The 23,378-nt window shown below is 45.6% G+C and overlaps 1 protein-coding gene across 5 annotated transcripts in view; it reads right to left on the bottom strand.

The window, feature by feature from the left end:
* Window positions 1–2,341: 2,341 nt before the first annotated feature.
* LOC110504834 (titin) overlaps window positions 2,342–23,378 on the bottom strand; it is a 66,697-nt gene continuing 45,660 nt past the window's right edge. Inside the window, exons 1-6 of one of the 5 annotated variants that reach the window (XM_021583677.2) lie at window positions 22,386–22,649; window positions 21,750–22,088; window positions 21,121–21,375; window positions 20,788–20,913; window positions 3,200–3,313; window positions 2,342–3,038 (exon numbers count right to left, since the gene is read on the bottom strand). In XM_021583677.2, coding sequence (XP_021439352.2) covers window positions 2,983–3,038; window positions 3,200–3,313; window positions 20,788–20,913; window positions 21,121–21,375; window positions 21,750–22,088; window positions 22,386–22,434 — 939 coding nt within the window. In that variant the 5' untranslated portion in view covers window positions 22,435–22,649 and the 3' untranslated portion in view covers window positions 2,342–2,982. Of the gene's footprint in view, window positions 3,057–3,199; window positions 3,314–20,787; window positions 20,914–21,120; window positions 21,376–21,749; window positions 22,089–22,385; window positions 22,691–23,378 lie in introns of those variants that run through there. The other 4 variants (XM_021583675.2, XM_021583676.2, XM_036970121.1 and 1 more) reach the window with 4 other exon arrangements.

Below are 23,378 nucleotides of genomic sequence, written 5' to 3' on the forward strand. Positions count from 1 at the left end.
GAATCAGGAGGATATAATTAAGGTCAGATTTGCCAAATGGAGGGCGAGGGAGAGCTTTGTATGTGTCCCTGTGTTTGGAGTAAATGTGTTGTAGAGTTTTTTTTCCATCTGGTTGCACATTTAACATACTTGTAGAAATGAGACCAAACGGATTTGAGTTTCGCTGCATTAATGTCCCCGGCCACTAGGAGCACCGCCTCTGGATGAGCATTTTCCTGTTTGCTTATGGCCGTATACAGCTCATTGAGTGCGGTTTTAGTGCCAGCTTCGGTTTGTGGTGGTATAAAGACAGCTACGAAATATACAGATGAAAACTCTCTTGGTAAATAGTGTGGTCTACAGCTTATGATGAGATACTCTACCTCAGGAGAGCAAGACCTCCAGATGTCCTTAGATTTCGTGCACCAGCTGTTGTTTACAAATATGCATAGACCGCCACCCCTTGTCTTACCAGAGGTCGCTGTTCTATCCAATCGAAAAAGCTTGAAAGCTGTGTGTTATTCATGTCGTCGTTCACCCACGACTCGGATGAAACATAAGATATTACATGTCCCTGTCACGGATTCCCCCGGTACTGCTGCTCATTCCGTTTACCAGCTCCGGAGGTCTACGTCACCCGCCTTCTAGGCATCACTGAACTGGATGATTACCCGAAACCCCGGACTGTCTTGTCTCATTACGCACATTCTCCCTGATTAGTATGTGTATATATGTGCCCTCTGTTCCCCATTGTCCTTGCTGATTATTGTTCCATGTCCGTTGGTCTTGTGAGTACCTGTGCTCTCTTGTATCGGCTTGCGTGTTACCGTGTTAGTGTGCACTTGTTATTACAGGTCTCTTCCCGTGTATTGTTATTACGGGTCTCTTCCCGTGTATTGTTATTACAGGTCTCTTCCTGTGTATTGTTATTACAGGTCTCTTCCCGTGTATTGTTATCACAGGTCTCTTCCCGTGTATTGTTATTACAGGTCTCTTCCCGTGTATTGTTATTACAGGTCTCTTCCTGTGTATTGTTATTACAGGTCTCTTCCCGTGTATTGTTATTACAGGTCTCTTCCCGTGTATTGTTATTACAGGTCTCTTCCTGTGTATTGTTATTACGGGTCTCTTCCCATGTATTGTTATCACAGGTCTCTTCCCGTGTATTGTTATTACAGGTCTCTTCCCGTGTATTGTTATTACAGGTCTCTTCCTGTGTATTGTTATTACAGGTCTCTTCCTGTGTATTGTTATTACAGGTCTCTTCCCGTGTATTGTCATTACAGGTCTCTTCCTGTGTATTGTTATTACGGGTCTCTTCCCATGTATTGTTATTACAGGTCTCTTCCCGTGTATTGTTATTACAGGTCTCTTCCTGTGTATTGTTATTACGGGTCTCTTCCCATGTATTGTTATTACAGGTCTCTTCCCGTGTATTGTTATTACAGGTGCTCTTCCAGTGTATTGTTATTACAGGTCTCTTCCCCTGTATTGTTATTACAGGTCTCTTCCCGTGTATTGTTATTACAGGTCTCTTCCTGTGTATTGTTATTACATGTCTCTTCCCGTGTATTGTTATTACAGGTCTCTTCCCGTGTATTGTTATTACAGGTCTCTTCCCGTGTATTGTTATTACAGGTCTCTTCCCCTGTATTGTTATTACAGGCATCTTCCCGTGTATTGTTATTACAGGTCTCTTCCTGTGTATTGTTATTACAGGTCTCGTCCAGTGTATTGTTATTACAGGTCTCGTCCAGTGTATTGTTATTACAGGTCTCTTCCAGTGTATTGTTATTACGGGTCTCATCCAGTGTATTTATTAGAGGGTTACACCTCACTCTTTGTTTGGGTTACAGCCCTGTGTTATATATGTACTTGTTTGTTTTGGGCTTTATGTTCATGACGTACGCTATTTTGTCTGGAGAAATAGAAAAACCCTATTTCGTATTCCTGCGCCTGTCTCCTATCATTATACATCATGACAGTCCGGTTGGTGGATATACATGATCGTAGTTTGTCTATTTTATTATGGATTGATTGTACGTTGGCTAATAGGACCGATGGTAAAGGTAGCCTACCCTCCTTACAAGGCACCCAGACCTTCGTCCCCAATACCCCTGTCTCTTTCTCCTGTGAATGACGGGGATGAGGGTCTTGTCAGGCGTCTGAAATAAATCCTCCCCGTCCTTCTCTTTGAAGAAAAAGTATTCTTTCAGGATGGGGTGAGAAATCGCTGTTCTGACATCTAGAAGCTTTTTTCGGTCATAAGACACAATGGTAGAAACATTAGGTTCAAAATAACGCGAAAAAACATACATAGTAGCACAATTGGTTATGGGATCGTAAAACGACAGTCATCTCCTTTGGTGCCATTCTGAAGGTCCAGAATGTTTCAAAAGTAGCTTGGTTTTATTTCAATGCATTCAAAATCGCACAAATACCACATCAAATCAAAACATGATGAAGTTACAGTAAGAATAGAAGTGTCTGTTACAGTTCCACAGCACTAATAAAAACATGTGGTCAAAATGCATACTCTGTTTTTGTTTCCTAGAACCTTTTTGTATTCTTTTGAGCATTGATTACATTAAGTGCATTATTTTTGCATTCCTTTTCATAGTTTTGAGTGCAGGTACCTTTTGAACACTACATATTTGCTATCGCAAAATAAAAATCTGTTTGTGAAGGCCTTAGGTCACATTCGAATACGAAAGAGAATGTATTTTCAAAAACACAATAGCATTTTCATTAGTTTATAAAAAACTGTATGTACAAATGAAAAACCCCTAAAACACTACAGTTAAAATTAAATAAATACCATCGCATAGATCATTCATTATAACTTTGTTAAGGGCAGGTCTGAAGGAACATTATGAAACTATGAAGACATATGTCAAAAGAACTAATTACGTGACTGTGCTTTGAGTTTGAGCTTGATTAAGAGTAAAACAGCAATAAGCAGTATAACATCATCATTAGTCGTGGTCTCCATGGCAACTTTCACTACATCAACACCCCTCTTAGAGTCCCACCGTGATCAACCTGAGAGACTGCAAACACTGCTAACTCACCATCATCAGAAGAGAGAGAAAAAGAGAGTGAGCGAGAGAGAGAGAGAGTGAGAGAGAGAGAGGGGGGAGAGAGCGAATTAAGAATAATAATACAATGTTACTTATCAGACAAAATACGTTAAACAAAGGTACAGTGATGCATTACTGACCTTGTTCTTGAGGACAAGTTTTCTTCTTGTAAAACAAGTATGATCCCAGACAGATTGTCAGCAGAATGAAGACTTCAGCAAGTTGGAAATAAACAAACACATTGAACCCTGATCCTGGGGGACAGAAGGGAGACGATATAAGACCTAAATTAACTAATCAGCTAATTAATCAAATCCATAAAAATGAACTGCAGTAAGATCTGCTATCAACATAAAACCTACTAGCCCATGAGGAGATTTCTGCTGAATGTTCTGATGAAGGGAGACTGCAGTAAAATAATTTATTGTGTTGAGCAATTACTAAGGTTTCATGCCTCTTACCAGTGGTTGCCTCTATCACAGTTGTAGGGGCAACTGTTGTAGGGTATTATTAGCCTCAATCCCTAAACTTTGTCTCCTCAGTTTATTGTTTTTGAAAGTTGCGACAGTTTTTCCTTGCAAAGTTTTATTTACATACTTTTTTACTTTGGATCCTGCATTGCGGTTAGCCTCAGCTGCTGTGACAGCTACAATCTGTCCTGGGATCCTGCCAGACCAAAAAGCCTGAAGTTGTTTACCGTAGCTTAGCTACTAGCCCGCCTGACCGGCACCGCCAGAGTCTCCCGCCTGTCCAGCGTCGCCAGAGTCTCCCGCCTGTCCAGTGTCGCCAGAGTCTCCCTCCTGTCCGGAGCCGCCGGAGCCGCCCGTCAGTCCGGAGCAACCAGAGTCTCCCGCCTGTCCGGCGCCTGCTGTAAGGGTCCCCAGTCCGGGGAGGGTCGTCGTTCCAGAGGTGCCACATAAGTGGGCCAAGACTAAGGTGGAGTGGGGTCTACTTCCCGCACCAGAGCCGCAACCGCAGTGAAATGCCCAACCAGACCCTCCCCTATAGGTTCAGGTTTTGCGTCCGTAGGCCGCACCTTTGGGGGGGGGGGGGGGGGGGGGGGGGTACTGTCACGTACTGACTTTAGTTCCTTTTTTATGTCTCTATGTTGGTTTGGTCAGGGCGTGAGTTGGGGTGGGCATTCTATGTTTTGTTCTATGTTTTGTATTTCTGTGTTTAGCCTGGTATGGTTCCCAATCAGAGGCAGCTGTCATTCGTTGTCTCTGATTGAGAACCATACTTAGGTAACCTGTTCCCACCTGGTATCTGTGAGTAGTTGTTTCCTGTTTTGTGATTTGTCACCTGATAGGACTGTTTCGATTTTCATTGTTTCACTTTGGTTATTTTGTATTCAGTATTCAATTATCTTTCATTAAAATGGACACTTACTACGCTGCGTTTTGGTCCGATCTTTCCTCATCAGATGAAGAAAATCATCGGTATGACGGTATGACGCTGAAGTTGATTAAAAATAAGAATTTGTTCTTAACTGACTTGCCTGGTTAAATAAAGGTAAAATAAAAATAAAAAAATAAATGGTTTGCTTATTTCGTAAAGCGTTTTTGAAATCAGACACAGAATCAGAAATCAGACATAAGGAATATCTATAAACAGCACAGGAATTAAATCATCATCATGTATCACATCTTTATTAATTTAGCATAAATTTGCTTTAAAGCAGTTTCCAAATCCATTGGATGTAGTGATCACAATATAGTAGCCACATATCGGAAAACCAAAGTTCCAAATGGTGGGCCTAATATAGGGTATAAGAGGTCATACGATAAGTATTGTAGTGATTCTTATGTTGATGATGTAAAAACGATTTCCTGGTCTGTGTTGCAATGAGGAGCAACCAGACTCTGCGCTTGACACATTTATGAAATTGCTTATTCCAGTTACGAATAAGCATGCACCCATTAAGAAAATGACTGAAGAAATGTTAAATCCCCTTGGATTGGCGAGAAATTGAAAAATGGTATGGCTGAGACGGCAAAAGGAATGGCAAATAAGTCTGGCAGCACAACCGGTTGGCAAACGTACTGCAAATTGAGAAATCATGTGACTAAACTGAATAAAAATATGAAGAATCTATACCATGAAACAAATATATATGACATAAACATGGATAGTAATAACCTTTGGAACACCTTAAATGAAATGTTGGGCAAAAAAGACGAACTCAGCTCCAACATTCATTGAATCAGATGGCTCATTCATCACAAAACCCACTTATATTGCCAACTACTTTAATGATTTCTTAATTGGCAAGATTAGAAAACTTATGCATGACATGCCAGCAACAAATGCCAACACTACACATCCAAGCATAACTGAACAAATTATGAAAGACAAGCATTGTAATTTTGAATTCCGTAAAGTGAGTGTGGAAGAGGTGAAAAAATGATTGTTGTCTATCAACAATGACAAGACCCCGGGGTCTGACAACTTGGATGGAAAATGACTGAGGATAATAGCGAACAATATTGCCTCTCCTATTTGACATATTGTTAATCTAAGCCTACTAGAAAGTGTGTGCCCTCAGGCCTGGAGAGAAGCAAAATTTATTCCGCTACCCATAGTAAAAATAAATAAATACATTTGAACCAGTAAAAAAAAAACTTTACTTGCTCAAATAGCCAATGTGCCTATGTATGCGGATGACTCAACACTATCCACGTCAGCTACTACATCGATTGAAATGACTGCAACACTTAACAAAAAGCTGCAGTTAGTTTCAGAATGGGTGGCAAGGAATAAGTTTGTCCTAAATATTTCAAAAGCTAAAAGCATTGTATTTGGGACAAATAATTCACTAAACCAACTAAATATTGTAATGAATAGTGTGCAAATTGAGTAAATTGAGGCGACTAAACTGCTTGAAGTAACACTGGATTGCCTGGCCCTTAAATGTAAATGTAAAACTAACATTGATAATATGCATGTCAATCTCTCATGGCTCAAAGTGGAGGAGAGATTTACTTCATCACTACCGGTTTTTGTAAGAAGTGTTGACAAGCTGTTTAATTTCTTTGGGGTAGGGGGCAGTATTGTGTAGCTTGGATGAAAAACGTGCCCAAATTAAGCTGCCTGCTACTCAGCCGTAAAAGCTAGAATATGCATATAATTAGAAAATCTTGATATACTCTGTCAGTATAACAGAACTCATACGGCAGGCAAAAACCTGAGAAAAAAATGTATCACCTCAGCCCCTATTGAAGATACCGTGTGATATTAGTTATGTTTCACTTCCCAAGGCTTCCACTAGATGTCAACAGTATTTAGAACCTGTTTTGAGGATTATACTCTAAAGGAGGGGCTCATAAGGCTCTTTGAGGTAGTGGTCTGGCAGAGTGCCACAGCCTCGGTCTGGCATGCTCACGTGAAAGGTAGCTACGTTCCACTTCATTTGTACAGACAAAGGAATTGTCCGGTTGGAAAATTAATTAAGTTTTATGTTAAAAACATCCTAAAGATTGATTCCATACTTGGTTTGGCATGTTTCTATGGGCTGTAACTGAACTTTTTTAACTTTTCGTCCGACGTTCGGCGCGACCTGAACGCGCTTTTGGATTTGTTTATCAAACGCCCTAACAAAAGAAAATATTTGCACCTAACTGATGGACATTATCAAACAAATCAAGCATTTATGGTGGAACTGGGATTCCTGGGAGTGCATTCTGATGAAGATAATCAAAGGTAAGTGAATATTTAAAATGCTATTTCTGAGAAGTATTGACTACCCAATATGTCGGGTATCTTTTTGGCTGCTTTGTTGTCTAAAGGCTGTACTCAGATTATTGCATGGTTTGCTTTCTCCGTAAAGGTTTTTTGAAATCTGACACAGCGGTTGCATTAAGGTGAAGTTTATCTAAAGTTCCATGTATAATAGTTGTATCTTTATCAATGTTTATTATGAGTATTTCTGTAAATATATGTGGGTCTCTGCACAATCACCGCATGTTTTAGAACTACTGAACGTAACGAGCCAATGTAAACTCAGATTTTTTTATATAAAATGAACTTTGTCAAACAACACATACATGTATTGTGCAACATGAAGTCCTATGAGTGTCATCTGACGAAGATCATCAAAGGTAAGTGATTCATTTTATCTCTATTTCTGCTTTTTGTGACTCCTCTCTTTGGTTGGAAAAATGCTGTGTTTTTCTGTGACTTGGTGGTGACCTAATATAATCGTTTGTAGTGCTTTCGCTGTAAATCCTTTTTGAAATCAGACACTGTGGCTAGATTAACGAGAATTGTATATTTAAAATGGTGTAAAATACTTGTATGCTTGAGGAATTTTAATTATGAGATTTTTGTTGATTTGAATTTGGCGCCCTGCACTTTCCCTGGCTGTTGCGGGGGGGTTCCGCTAGCTGAACGGGGTTCAGTCCTAGACAGGTTATTAAACTAATAGCACACAGCTCGGACACCCATGCATACCCCACAAGACATGCCTCCAGAGGTCTCTTCCCAAGTCCAGAACAGACTATGTTAGGTGCACAGTACTACGTAGAGCCATGACTACATGGAACTCTATTCCACATCATCAGGTAACTGAAGCAAGCAGTTGAATCAGATAAAGAAAAAATACACCTTATGGAACTGTGGCTACTGTAAGAGACACAGGTACAGACAAACACATACGCACACAAACGCTAGCACATGCACTCTTCCAACACGTACATTGTAATATTGTTGTATGGTCTTATTCTACATTTTGTATTGCAGATATGTAGTGGTGTAATAATGTTATATGACTTGCTGTTTATCTTTTGTTCCTTAATGTGTTTGGACTCCAAGAAAACTAGCTGCTATCCTGGCAACAGCTAATGGGGATCCCTAATAAATAACAATTAATACAGTTAACATACAATATATAAACCCTGGTGGCAATAAAACATTTAAAGGAATCACATATCTGAGTTGAGATGTGCCAAATGCTATGATGCTGCTACTTCAAGAGGGTCGTTCTGTGAAATTAGTCCCTTTTGGGTAGTGTAACCTGAAAATTAATCACTAATCTCTCGAGTGGCTAGATGTTCTTTACCATTTGGCCATCAGATTTGCCACCAATGCTCCTTATAGGACACATCACTGCACTCTATACTCCTCTGTAAACTGGTCACCTCTGTAAACTGGTCATCTCTCAAGACCCACTGGTTGATGCTTATTTTTAAAACCCTCTTAGGCCTCACTCCTGTTTATCTGAGATATCTACAGCAGCCCACATCCTCCAGATACAACATCGGTTCTGCCTGTCACATTCTTTAAAAAGTCCTCAAAGCACACACATCTCTGGGTTGCTCCTCTTTTCAGTTCACTGCAGCTAGCGACTGGAACGAGCTGCAACAAACACTCAAACTGGACAGTTTTATCTCAATCTCTTCATTCAAAGACTTCATCTTGGACACTCTTACTGACAGTTGTGGCTGCTTTGTGTGATGTATTGTTGTCTCTACCTTTTTGCCCTTGTGCTGTTGTCTGTGCCCAATGTTTGTACCATGTTTTGTGCTGCTACCATCTTGTGTTGCTACCATGTTGTTGTTATGTTGTGTTGCTACCATGCTGTGTTGTAATGTGTCATGAAGTTGGCCTGGGGGATAGGTTCATGACCGTCATAAATACTTCTTCCCCCTTTTCCCTTCTCAAACATACTGAGGTTACATTTAAAAACCCCTTGGTTAACATAGAGATTCTGGGAACATCAGTATGTGGGGGGAAAGGAACTATAATCTGGTAAAACGACCAATTGAACATATGCAGTGGTACTTAATGAATATGATGTCAGCTCGGTTGTCATCTGAGACATTCTCATCAATGATAAGATGACAAACTCCACAGTGGAAAGTCTTTACATCATAGTTATCAGATTCACATGGAATTGTTGTTCAATTTTAATATTTGAATATGAATTTTTTTGTGATGGGATGAAATGTGATTTTAGCTTCTAAAATGTAATGTGGGTTTTCATAAGTTAGGGCTGCTCACTCAGTGGCCCGCCCACGTGAAGAGACAGAGGTTGTAAACTTTTCACACACACCCCTCTTCCGTCCTATATAAGCTCTTGACTACAACATAACTATCTGTTCCTGTCAGGTGCGTGAATGAGGACCCAAAAGCGAATTAACAAAACAGAGTTTCTTTAATGACGAAACACACGTAGGCTCAGATGGACAGGCAGATTCCGACAGGACAGGACAAGGTTAGCTGAACAGGCAGATTCCGACAGGACAGGACAAGGTTGCAGCAAACACGACGATAGTCTGGTTCAGGCATGAGTAACACAAACGAGAATCCGACAAAGACAGAAGCAGAAACAGAGAGAGATATAGGGACCTAATCAGAGGGAAAAAGGGAACAGGTGGGAAAAGGGGTGAACAAGGTAGTTAGAGAAGACAAGGAACAGCTGGGGGAAAGAGGGGAAGAAAAGGTAACCTAATACGACAAGCAGAGGGAGACAGGGTGAAGAGAAAGAACAGGAACAGGACACAACATGACAATACATGACAGTACCCCCCCACTCACCGAGCGCCTCCTGGCGCACTCGAGGAGGAAACCTGGCGGCAACGGAGGAAATCATCGATCAGCGAACGGTCCAGCACGTCCCGAGAGGGAACCCAACTCCTCTCCTCAGGACCGTACCCCTCCCAATCCACTAGGTACTGGTGACCACGGCCCAGAGGACGCATGTCCAAAATCTTACGGACCCTGTAGATAGGTGCGCCCTCGACAAGGATGGGGGGGGGGGGGGGGAAGACGAGCGGGGGCGCGAAGAACGGGCTTAACACAGGAGACATGGAAGACCGGGTGGAAGCGACGAAGATATCGCGGAAGAAGAAGTCGCACTGCGACAGGATTCATGATCTGAGAAATACGGAACGGACCAATGAACCGCGGGATCAACTTGCGAGAAGCTGTCTTAAGGGGAAGGCTCTGAGTGGAGAGCCAAACTCTCTGACCGCGACAATATCTAGGACTCTTAGTTCTACGCTTATTAGCAGCTCTCACAGTCTGCGCCCTATAACGGCAAAGTGCAGACCTGACCCTCTTCCAGGTGCGCTCGCAACGTTGGACAAAAGCCTGAGCGGAGGGGACGCTGGACTCGGCGAACTGAGATGAGAACTGCGGAGGCTGGTACCCGAGGCTACTCTGAAAAGGAGATAGCCCGGTCGCAGACGAAGGAAGCGAGTTGTGGGGGTTTTCTGCCCAGGGGAGTTGTTCTGACCAAGACGCAGGGTTGCGAAAAGAAAGACTGCGTAAGATGCGACCAATAGTCTGATTGGCCCGTTCTGCTTGACCGTTAGACTGGGGGTGAAAGCCGGAAGAGAGACTGACGGAAGCCCCAATCAAACGGCAAAACTCCCTCCAAAATTGAGACGTGAATTGCGGACCTCTGTCCGAAACGACGTCTGACGGAAGGCCATGAATTCTGAAAACATTCTCGATGATGATTTATGCCGTCTCTTTAGCAGAAGGAAGCTTAGCAAGGGGAATAAAATGAGCCGCCTTAGAGAACCTATCGACAACCGTAAGAATAACAGTCTTCCCCGCTGACGAAGGCAGTCCGGTGACAAAATCTAAGGCGATGTGAGACCACGGTCGAGAGGGAATGGGAAGCGGCCTGAGACGGCCGGCAGGAGGGGAGTTACCGGACTTAGTCTGCGCGCAGACCGAACAAGCAGCCACGAAACGACGCGTGTCATGCTCCCGGGTGGGCCACCAAAAACGCTGGCGAATGGAAGCAAGCGTACCCCGAACGCCAGGGTGGCCGGCTAACTTGGCAGAGTGAGCCCACTGAAGAACGGCCAGACGAGTAGGAACGGGAACGAAAAGAAGGTTCCTGGGACAAGCGCGCGGCGACGGAGTGTGAGTGAGTGCTTGCTTTACCTGCCTCTCAATTCCCCAGACAGTCAACCCGACAACACGCCCCTCAGGGAGAATCCCCTCAGGGTCAGTGGAGGCTACTGAAGAACTGAAGAGACGAGATAAAGCATCAGGCTTGGTGTTCTTAGAGCCCGGACGATAAGAAATCACGAACTCGAAACGAGCGAAAAACAGCGCCCAGCGTGCCTGACGCGCATTAAGTCGTTTGGCAGAACGGATGTACTCAAGGTTCCTATGGTCAGTCCAAACGACAAAAGGAACGGTCGCCCCCTCCAACCACTGTCGCCATTCGCCTAGGGCTAAGCGGATGGCGAGCAGTTCGCGGTTTCCCACATCATAGTTACGTTCCGACGGCGACAGGCGATGAGAAAAATACGCGCAAGGATGGACCTTGTCGTCAGAGAGGGAGCGCTGAGAAAGAATGGCTCCCACGCCCACCTCTGACGCGTCAACCTCGACAACGAACTGTCTAGAGACGTCAGGTGTAACAAGGATAGGTGCGGATGTAAAACGATTCTTGAGGAGATCAAAAGCTCCCTGGGCGGAAACGGACCACTTAAAGCACGTCTTGACAGAAGTAAGGGCTGTGAGAGGAGCTGCCACCTGACCGAAATTACGGATGAAACGACGATAGAAGTTCGCGAAGCCGAGAAAGCGCTGCAGCTCGACGCGTGACTTAGGGACGGGCCAATCAATGACAGCTTGGACCTTAGCGGGATCCATCTTAATGCCTTCAGCGGAAATAACAGAACCGAGAAATGTGACGGAGGAGGCATGAAAAGTGCACTTCTCAGCCTTCACAAAAAGACAATTCTCTAAAAGGCGCTGGAGGACACGTCGAACGTGCTGAACATGAATCTGGAGTGACGGTGAAAAAATCAGGATATCGTCAAGGTAAACGAAAACAAAGATGTTCAGCATGTCTCTCAGGACATCATTGACTAATGCCTGAAAGACAGCTGGAGCGTTAGCGAGGCCGAAAGGAAGAACCCGGTATTCAAAGTGCCCTAACGGAGTGTTAAACGCCGTCTTCCACTCGTTCCCCTCCCTGATGCGCACGAGATGGTAAGCGTTACGAAGGTCCAACTTAGTGAAAAACCTGGCTCCCTGCAGGATCTCGAAGGCTGAAGACATAAGAGGAAGCGGATAACGATTCTTCACTGTTATGTCATTCAGCCCTCGATAATCTATGCAGGGGCGCAGGGACCCGTCCTTCTTCTTAACAAAAAAAAACCCCGCTCCGGCGGGAGAGGAGGAGGGGACTATGGTACCGGCGGCAAGAGCTACAGACAAATAATCTTCGAGAGCCTTACGTTCGGGAGCCGACAGAGAGTATAGTCTACCCCGGGGGGGAGTGGTTCCCGGAAGGAGATCAATACTACAATCATACGACCGGTGTGGAGGAAGAGAGGTGGCCCTGGACCGACTGAACACCGTGCGCAGATCGTGATATTCCTCCGGCACCCCTGTCAAATCACCAGGCTCCTCCTGTGAAGAAGAGACAGAGGAAACAGGAGGGACAGCCGACATTAAACATTTCACATGACAAGAGACGTTCCAGGAGAGGATAGAATTACTAGACCAATTAATAGAAGGATTATGACAAACTAGCCAGGGATGGCCCAAAACAACAGGTGTAAAAGGTGAACGAAAAATTAAAAAAGAAATGGTTTCGCTATGATTACCAGAGACAGTGAGGGTTAAAGGTAGCGTCTCACGCTGAATCCTGGGGAGAGGACTACCATCCAAGGCGAACAAGGCCGTGGGCTCCCTTAACTGTCTGAGAGGAATGTCATGTTCCCGAGCCCAGGTCTCGTCCATAAAACAGCCCTCCGCCCCAGAGTCTATCAAGGCACTGCAGGAAGCTGACGAACCGGTCCAGCGTAGATGGACCGACAAGGTAGTGCAGGATCTTGAAGGAGAGACAGGAGTAGTAGCGCTCACCAGTAGCCCTCCGCTTACTGATGAGCTCTGGCTTTTACTGGACATGAAGTGGCAAAATGACCAGCGGAACCGCAATAGAGACAGAGGCGGTTGGTGATTCTCCGTTCCCTCTCTTTAGTCGAGATGCGGATACCTCCCAGCTGCATAGGCTCAGCACCCGAGCCGGCAGAGGAAGATGGTAGTGATGCGGAGAGGGGGGCAACGGAGAACGCAAGCTCCTTTCCACGAGCTCGGTGACGAAGATCAACCCGTCGCTCAATGCGAATAGCGAGTTCAATCAAGGAATCCACGCTGGAAGGAACCTCCCGGGAGAGAATCTCATCCTTTACCTCTGCGCGGAGACCCTCCAGAAAACGAGCGAGCAAAGCCGGCTCGTTCCAGCCACTGGAGGCAGCAAGAGTGCGAAACTCAATAGAGTAGTCTGTTATGGATCGATTACCTTGACATAGGGAAGACAGGACCCTGGAAGCCTCCTCCCCAAAAACAGATCGATCAAAAACCCGTATCATCTCCTCCTTAAAGTCCTGATACTGGTTAGTACACTCAGCCCTTGCCTCCCAGATTGCCGTGCCCCACTCACGAGCCCGTCCAGTAAGGAGAGATATGACTTAGGCGATACGAGCAGTGCTCCTGGAGTAAGTGTTGGGCTGGAGAGAAAACACAATATCACACTGGGTGAGGAACGAGCGGCATTCAGTGGGCTCCCCAGAGTAACACGGCGGGTTATTGATTCTGGGCTCCGGAGATTCGAAAGCCCTGGAAGTGGCCGGTGGATCGAGGCGGAGATGGTGAACCTGTTCTGTGAGGTTGGAGACTTGGGTGGCCAGGGTCTCAACGGCATGTCGAGCAGCAGACAATTCCTGCTCGTGTCTGCCTAGCATCGCTCCCTGGATCTCGACGGCTGAGTGGAGAGGATCCGAAGTCGCTGGGTCCATTCTTGGTCGGATTCTTCTGTCAGGTGCGTGAATGAGGACCCAAAAGCGAATTAACAAAACAGAGTTTCTTTAATGACGAAACACACGTAGGCTCAGATGGACAGGCAGATTCCGACAGGACAGGACAAGGTTAGCTGAACAGGCAGATTCCGACAGGACAGGACAAGGTTGCAGCAAACACGACGATAGTCTGGTTCAGGCATGAGTAACACAAACGAGAATCCGACAAAGACAGAAGCAGAAACAGAGAGAGATATAGGGACCTAATCAGAGGGAAAAAGGGAAAAGGTGGGAAAAGGGGTGAACGAGGTAGTTAGAGAAGACAAGGAACAGCTGGGGGAAAGAGGGGAAGAAAAGGTAACCTAATACGACCAGCAGAGGGAGACAGGGTGAAGAGAAAGAACAGGAACAGGACACAACATGACAATACATGACAGTTCCGATGAGGTAGGATGACGATCCTATGTCAGAATGGTTCAGATAAAACTACAGAACTAAGCCAACATCAGCATGAGCTTTGGTTGCGAATGGTATGAACTTTGAACTCTTATTCAGGACAGAAGTGATACCTCCTAGCCGTTGAGTTAGCGACCGCAGCTGCAAACGCAGGTTAGGAAGGAACAGACAGAGTATCCCATCTACCACACAACGACGTTGCTACAACTTATCCAAGTGACCACCAGAGACATTCTTCAAAGGACAGAGGACTCGGTTTGGCAACACAGTCTTCCATCTACCACCAACCTACTGAAGTGCAGCTCTGAGTAAATATTTATTGCATTTTCCTTTTCCAAATGGGCGGTAATTTAGAATGCATAAGATACTGTTACGGTGCGTGAATGAGGACCCAAAAGCGAATCAACTTAAACAGAGCTTCTTTAATTACCAAACATAGGTAGGCTCAGATGGACCGGCAGATTCCGACAGGACAGGACAAGGTTACAGCAAACATGACGACAGTCTGGTTCAGGCATGAATGACACAAACAAACAAGAATCCGACAAGGACAGGAGCAGAAACAGAGAGAGATATAGGGACCTAATCAGAGGGAAAAAGGGAACAGGTGGGGAACGGGGTGAATGGGTAGTTAGAGGAGACAAGGGACAGCTGGGGGAAAAAAGGTAACCTAACACGACCAGCAGAGGGAGACAGGGTGAAGGGAAAGGACAGAGACAAGACAACATGACAGTACATGACAGTACCCCCCCACTCACCGAGCGCCTCCTGGCGCACTCGAGGAGGAAACCTGGCGGCAACGGAGGAAATCATCAATCAGCGCACGGTCCAGCACGTCCCGAGAGGGAACCCAACTCCTCTCCTCAGGACCGTACCCCTCCCAGTCAACTAGGTACTGATGACCACGGCCCCGAGGACGCATGTCCAAGATCTTACGGACCCTGTAGATAGGTGCGCCCTCGACAAGGATGGGGGGGGGGGGGGGGAAGACGAGCGGGGGCGCGAAGAACGGGCTTAACACAGGAGACATGGAAGACCGGGTGGACGCGACGAAGATATCGCGGAAGAAGAAGTCGCACTGCGACAGGATTAATGACCTGAGAGATACGGAATGGACCAATGAACCGCGGGGTCAACTTGCGAGAAGCCGTCTTAAGGGGAAGGTTCTGAGTGGAGAGCCAAACTCTCTGACCGCGACAATATCTAGGGCTCTTAGTTCTACGCTTATTAGCAGCTCTCACAGTCTGCGCCCTATAACGGCAAAGTGCAGACCTGACCCTCTTCCAGGTGCGCTCGCAACGTTGGACAAAAGCCTGAGCGGAGGGGACGCTGGACTCGGCGAACTGAGATGAGAACAACGGAGGCTGGTACCCGAGGCTACTCTGAAAAGGAGATAGCCCGGTCGCAGACGAAGGAAGCGAGTTGTGGGCGTATTCTGCCCAGGGGAGCTGTTCTGACCAAGACGCAGGGTTGCGAAAAGAAAGACTGCGTAAGATGCGACCAATAGTCTGATTGGCGCGTTCTGCTTGACCGTTAGACTGGGGGTGAAAGCCGGAAGAGAGACTGACGGAAGCCCCAATCAAACGGCAAAACTCCCTCCAAAATTGAGACGTGAATTGCGGACCTCTGTCCGAAACGACGTCTGACGGAAGGCCATGAATTCTGAAAACATTCTCGATGATGATTTGTGCCGTCTCTTTAGCAGAAGGAAGCTTAGCAAGGGGAATGAAATGAGCCGCCTTAGAGAACCTATCGACAACCGTAAGAATAACAGTCTTCCCCGCTGACGAAGGCAGTCCGGTGACAAAATCTAAGGCGATGTGAGACCACGGTCGAGAGGGAATAGGAAGCGGCCTGAGACGGCCGGCAGGAGGAGAGTTACCGGACTTAGTCTGCGCGCAGACCGAACAAGCAGCCACGAAACGACGCGTGTCATGCTCCCGGGTGGGCCACCAGAAACGCTGGCGAATGGAAGCAAGCGTACCCCGAACGCCAGGGTGGCCGGCTAACTTGGCAGAGTGAGCCCACTGAAGAACGGCCAGACGAGTAGGAACGGGAACGAAAAGAAGGTTCCTAGGACAAGCGCGCGGCGACGGAGTTTGAGTGAGTGCTTGCTTTACCTGCCTCTCAATTCCCCAGACAGTCAACCCGACAACACGCCCCTCAGGGAGAATCCCCTCGGGGTCAGTGGAGGCTACTGAAGAACTGAAGAGACGAGACAAAGCATCAGGCTTGGTGTTCTTAGAGCCCGGACGATAAGAAATCACGAACTCGAAACGAGCGAAAAACAGCGCCCAACGCGCCTGACGCGCATTAAGTCGTTTGGCAGAACGGATGTACTCAAGGTTCCTATGGTCAGTCCAAACGACAAAAGGAACGGTCGCCCCCTCCAACCACTGTCGCCATTCGCCTAGGGCTAACCGGATGGCGAGCAGTTCGCGGTTACCCACATCATAGTTACGTTCCGACGGCGACAGGCGATGAGAAAAAATACGCGCATGGGTGGACCTTGTCGTCAGAGAGGGAGCGCTGAGAAAGGATGGCTCCCACTCCCACCTCTGACGCGTCAACCTCGACAACGAACTGTCTAGAGACGTCAGGTGTAACAAGGATAGGAGCGGATGTAAAACGATTCTTGAGGAGATCAAAAGCTCCCTGGGCGGAAACGGACCACTTAAAGCACGTCTTGACAGAAGTAAGGGCTGTGAGAGGAGCTGCCACCTGACCGAAATTACGGATGAAACGACGATAGAAGTTCGCGAAGCCGAGAAAGCGCTGCAGCTCGACGCGTGACTTAGGGACGGGCCAATCAATGACAGCTTGGACCTTAGCGGGATCCATCTTAATGCCTTCAGCGGAAATAACAGAACCGAGAAATGTGACGGAGGAGGCATGAAAAGTGCACTTCTCAGCCTTCACAAAAAGACAATTCTCTAAAAGGCGCTGGAGGACACGTCGAACGTGCTGAACATGAATCTGGAGTGACGGTGAAAAAATCAGGATATCGTCAAGGTAAACGAAAACAAAGATGTTCAGCATGTCTCTCAGGACATCATTGACTAATGCCTGAAAGACAGCTGGAGCGTTAGCGAGGCCGAAAGGAAGAACCCGGTATTCAAAGTGCCCTAACGGAGTGTTAAACGCCGTCTTCCACTCGTCCCCCTCCCTGATGCGCACGAGATGGTAAGCGTTACGAAGGTCCAACTTAGTGAAAAACCTGGCTCCCTGCAGGATCTCGAAGGCTGAAGACATAAGAGGAAGCGGATAACGATTCTTCACTGTTATGTCATTCAGCCCTCGATAATCTATGCAGGGGCGCAGAGACCCGTCCTTCTTCTTGACAAAAAAAAACCCCGCTCCGGCGGGAGAGGAGGAGGGGACTATGGTACCGGCGTCAAGAGCTACAGACAAATAATCTTCGAGAGCCTTACGTTCGGGAGCCGACAGAGAGTATAGTCTACCCCGGGGGGGGGTGGTTCCCGGAAGGAGATCAATACTACAATCATACGACCGGTGTGGAGGAAGAGAGGTGGCCCTGGACCGACTGAACACCGTGCGCAGATCGTGATATTCCTCCGGCACCCCTGTCAAATCACCAGGCTCCTCCTGTGAAGAAGAGACAGAGGAAACAGGAGGGATAGCAGACATTAAACATTTCACATGACAAGAGACGTTCCAGGAGAGGATAGAATTACTAGACCAATTAATGGAAGGATTATGACAAACTAGCCAGGGATGGCCCAAAACAACAGGTGTAAAAGGTGAACGAAAAATTAAAAAAGAAATGGTTTCACTATGATTACCAGAAACAGTGAGGGTTAAAGGTAGCGTCTCACGCTGAATCCTGGGGAGAGGACTACCATCCAGGGCGAACAAGGCCGTGGGCTCCTTTAACTGTCTGAGAGGAATGTCATGTTCCCGAGCCCAGGTCTCGTCCATAAAACAGCCCTCCGCCCCAGAGTCTATTAAGGCACTGCAGGAAGCTGACGAACCGGTCCAGCGTAGATGGACCGACAAGGTAGTGCAGGATCTTGAAGGAGAGACAGGAGTAGTAGCGCTCACCAGTAGCCCTCCGCTTACTGATGAGCTCTGGCCTTTTACTGGACATGAAGTGACAAAATGACCAGCGGAACCGCAATAGAGACAGAGGCGGTTGGTGATTCTCCGTTCCCTCTCCTCAGTCGAGATGCGGATACCTCCCAGCTGCATGGACTCAGCACCCGAGCCGGCAGAGGAAGATGGTAGTGATGCGGAGAGGGAGGCGACGGAGAGCGCGAGCTCCTTTCCACGAGCTCGGTGACGAAGATCAACCCGTCGCTCAATGCGAATAGCGAGTTCAATCAAGGAATCCACGCTGGAAGGAACCTCCCGGGAGAGAATCTCATCCTTTACCTCTGCGCGGAAACCCTCCAGAAGACGAGCGAGCAAGGCCGGCTCGTTCCAGCCACTGGAGACAGCAAGAGTGCGAAACTCAATAGAGTAGTCTGTTATGGATCGATTGCCTTGACATAGGGAAGACAGGGCCCTGGAAGCCTCCTCCCCAAAAACAGATCGATCAAAAACCCGTATCATCTCCTCCTTAAAGTCTTGATACTGGTTAGTACACTCAGCCCTTGCCTCCCAGATTGCCGTGCCCCACTCACGAGCCCGTCCAATAAGGAGAGATATGACGTAGGCGACACGAGCAGTGCTCCTGGAGTAAGTGTTGGGCTGGAGAGAAAACACAATATCACACTGGGTGAGGAACGAGCGGCATTCAGTGGGCTCCCCAGAGTAACACGGCGGGTTATTGATTCTGGGCTCCGGAGATTCGAAAGCCCTGGAAGTGGCCGGTGGATCGAGGCGGAGATGGTGAACCTGTTCTGTGAGGTTGGAGACTTGGGTGGCCAGGGTCTCAACGGCATGTCGAGCAGCAGACAATTCCTGCTTGTGTCTGCCTAGCATCGCTCCCTGGATCTCGACGGCTGAGTGGAGAGGATCCGAAGTCGCTGGGTCCATTCTTGGTCGGATTCTTCTGTTACGGTGCGTGAATGAGGACCCAAAAGCGAATCAACTTAAACAGAGCTTCTTTAATTACCAAACATAGGTAGGCTCAGATGGACCGGCAGATTCCGACAGGACAGGACAAGGTTACAGCAAACATGACGACAGTCTGGTTCAGGCATGAATGACACAAACAAACAAGAATCCGACAAGGACAGGAGCAGAAACAGAGAGAGATATAGGGACCTAATCAGAGGGAAAAAGGGAACAGGTGGGGAACGGGGTGAATGGGTAGTTAGAGGAGACAAGGGACAGCTGGGGGAAAAAAGGTAACCTAACACGACCAGCAGAGGGAGACAGGGTGAAGGGAAAGGACAGAGACAAGACAACATGACAGTACATGACAGATACTGTATTTACGATAGCACAGCTTCGCCTTTGTTCCAGTCTCCCGCTCTTTCACTCAACCCGCTCTTTCACTCAACCCAGCCCATTTTCTTTGGTGTAACAAGCTGTCATATCTGTTCCGCCCGCTAAGGATGTTTTTCTATGACGTAAAGAGTTATCCAGGTATAATTCATTCTTTGTGTATGTGAATTCTGTGTGATTAGTTAGGTATTTAGTAAATAAATAATTAAACCCAATTTTGTATTGCTGATTCAATTTGTTAGCCAGGGTTCTTGAAGATGAATCAATAATTTACAGATTATGAGACTGAAGTAAGATGACGATTAATGTTGACTGCTATTGATGTAAAATATTACTAAATCTTTAAGAGTTTATTCGGAAGATAACAGCTCTAGAAACATTATTTCGTTGTGCCCAACTCTCTAGTTAATTACATTTACATGATTGGCTCAATCAGGTGGAATTAATTACGGAGAAATTATTTTATAGAATAGCATGTCATAGCAATTAATCCGGCATAACCAAAGACACAACACTTGCTATATTGTTGGTCTCTCTTCATGTAGTGTTGTGTTGTCTCTCTTGTTGTGATGTGTTTTGTCCTTTATTTATATTGTATATTTGTATTCATTTTAACCCCAGGCCCCCGTCCCCACAGGAGGCCTTTTTGCCTTTTGGTAGGCCGTCATTGTAAATAAGAATTTGTTCTTAACTGACTTGCCTAATTAAATAAAGGTACAAAAAAAAATGTTCTAAGAATCACATGAAATAAAGACAAATCACCAGAAATGACTTTGGCAAAGCAACAAAATAAGGCTTTACAATAATGGTGAACACTTGGAGACATTTTGGGATTAAGTGGGTTAAAATGTTCCTAGAGGTCACAGAGGGTGACAGAGGGACACGTCAAAATGCTGCATTTTGGCACTTTAGCAACTCTTTAAAAATATAAAAAAATCTGAGATATTTTATTCTCCATGTGGTCTAGATTGAAGAAAATATCAATTAGGGACTCATTTTGTGGAACGACCCTAGAGGTCATGATTAAGATGACCATCGTAATAATAATCATCATCATCATCATCATCAATATCAACATTATCCCTTACCAGTGGAGGTTTTACTGGTGGGGGCCTCAGTCACAGTCGCCACTGTTGTAGACTCAACACATAGGGTATTCACCCACTCTGATATCTTTGTCCCGTTGGATAAGGTGCAGTTAACATATATCAGCCCTGTATGCAATCCAAACAACAGTAATCACATTCGTATCTGAATTACATGTAAATACTGGCAAATGGATAGTGTTGTTTTGAAACAGGTCAATTCTTATTGATAAGAATTGATCATTGATCATTATAATCATCATTATTATAATCATTAATCATTGATATTGTTGATCAATATGTTTTTTTAACAAAGTAAATTAAACAGTAGATTACCTGGACAGTGTGAGATTCTCCTGCTGACAGTATTACGGTTGATGTTGTTTCTGACGATACAGGTGAGATCTCCTGACAGGTCTTTCTTCAGAGTGATGGTGTTTGTCATATTATAAGGAGGGGCATCAGTGTCGTTCAGCGTCTGTCCATTCAGAGTCCAGCTGTACTGGGGACCATCCCCCTCAGAGGAGCAGGACACCCTCATCTCTCCATGAGACAGACACACAGAGGACAGCTGAGGACTGGACACTGGAGCTGTGGGGGAAGAAGGATATGTAACTGTAGTAAGAGGGAAAAACACATTACAACACAACACCAGCCATTCTTCTTTAAAGCCACAGAAACTACTGTAGTCGACAGGAGCAGCAGATTCATGACACATAATGACTGTATTTCAAATAACCAACAGATGATTTAATGTTGATGGATGTGGTTATGACTCTATGTACCAACTACAGTAGACTATGAAATTAAAAATGACTCCTGTTGAATGACTACACATAAAATGCATTTCTCATTATTTTGATTATTAAGCAGTCACCAATGTGTAGTTTAGCCAGAGCAATATGTAGAGCTCGTGAAAGTTATCATTTGTAAAAATAAAAAAAAATGGCAAGTAAGTTATTTACCTTCGATGAACAGTTGTAGTCCTCTGCTCCCTTGTGCTACCCCTGCTGAATTAAATTCTTGTAGCAGGTATTCACCAGAATCATTCCTTCTTGTGTTATTTAACCTAAATGTCCCATTGTTTATAAAGAAGTGTACTCTGTCTTCAATGGGGGTGTATTTTATTACCCATTTGTCATTCTTCGTTTTCATTATCTCTGTTTTAGCACCAGTTGAGCCTTTCCAAAATGAGAGTTCATCATATCTCGTGGCATCAGTCACCAGCTGGAGATAGACAGCTCCTCCCAAAGCTCCATAACACTGAGATCCATCTTCTCTAGCATCACAGGAAGTTTCCAAGCCTGAAGATCAAGAAGAAAAACAGACACTGTAGTGACTATCACTGTTCTAACCCATGTCAAGTCATGTATAATTTTACAGATGATGATACAAGCGGCTAACAGTACAACCAAACCAACAGCATCAACGTGATAGGGATCATTAAGTCAGTGATTATTATCATGGGACAACTGTCTTCTACCGTGTTCTGAATATTGTCTATCACCATCCGTCATTTCTGCTACATGTATAGAAGACTACTGATATTATATTCTGCATAAAAGAAGAGGGAAACCAACACATATAAAGATGTTTCTTACCATGAGACACTCCTGCTGAGATCACCAACAGTCCTAAAACAGCCTCCATGTCTCTTTACAATGCAGGGTCTCAGTTTATCAAATTAACTTCGGTACTTCAACAAAGTCCTCTATTTTCTATTCAGAGCTGAATTTGTGTTACGGCACAAACAAAACCAATGCAAGGAAAGTATGAGAGATCTGTTCCTGCCACTCAGAAGACCTCAACCAGTTTGTGACAAGCAAAAGAAGAAGTGAAACTTTGACCGTATTCAAAGGTTCTGACTCAGAGGAAAGAGGACGAGCCCCATCGAAGTCTCACTTATTCATTATACAAACCACCAGGATGGCTTCATGTGTCATGTGTGATGGATTTAGTAAAGATGTCAAACACAGTATGTGAGGCTACTTTTGAGTGTGAAGAAGAGATGTTTGTGCCTGAGAATATAACACCTCATCTGTTGTGTCAGGGCAGTGGTCAGCTCTCACACCCTGCTGTCCAACACTGACATGAAGACACTACTTTCTTCTTCACAATAAGTAGGCTCTTTCATTTCATTTTAGGTTGTGATAATTAGACAAAGTAAATGAACAAGTGACAGAGAGGTAGAAAAACAGGTACAGTGCCTTGCGAAAGTATTCGGCCCCCTTGAACTTTGCGACCTTTTGCCACATTTCAGGCTTCAAACATAAAGATATAAAACTGTATTTTTTTGTGAATAATCAACAACAAGTGGGACACAATCATGAAGTGGAACGACATTTATTGGATATTTCAAACTTTTTTAACCAATCAAAAACTGAAAAATTGGGCGTGCAAAATTATTCAGCCCCCTTAAGTTAATACTTTGTAACGCCACCTTTTGCTGCGATTACAGCTGTAAGTAACTCCCTGTTCACCCACGACTGCGTGGCCACGCACGCCTCCAACTCAATCATCAAGTTTGCGGACGACACAACAGTGGTAGGCTTGATTACCAACAACGACGAGACGGCCTACAGGGAGGAGGTGAG

The sequence above is a fragment of the Oncorhynchus mykiss genome, chromosome 31, assembly GCF_013265735.2.
Source record: "Oncorhynchus mykiss isolate Arlee chromosome 31, USDA_OmykA_1.1, whole genome shotgun sequence".
Classification (NCBI taxonomy): Eukaryota; Metazoa; Chordata; class Actinopteri; order Salmoniformes; family Salmonidae; genus Oncorhynchus; species Oncorhynchus mykiss.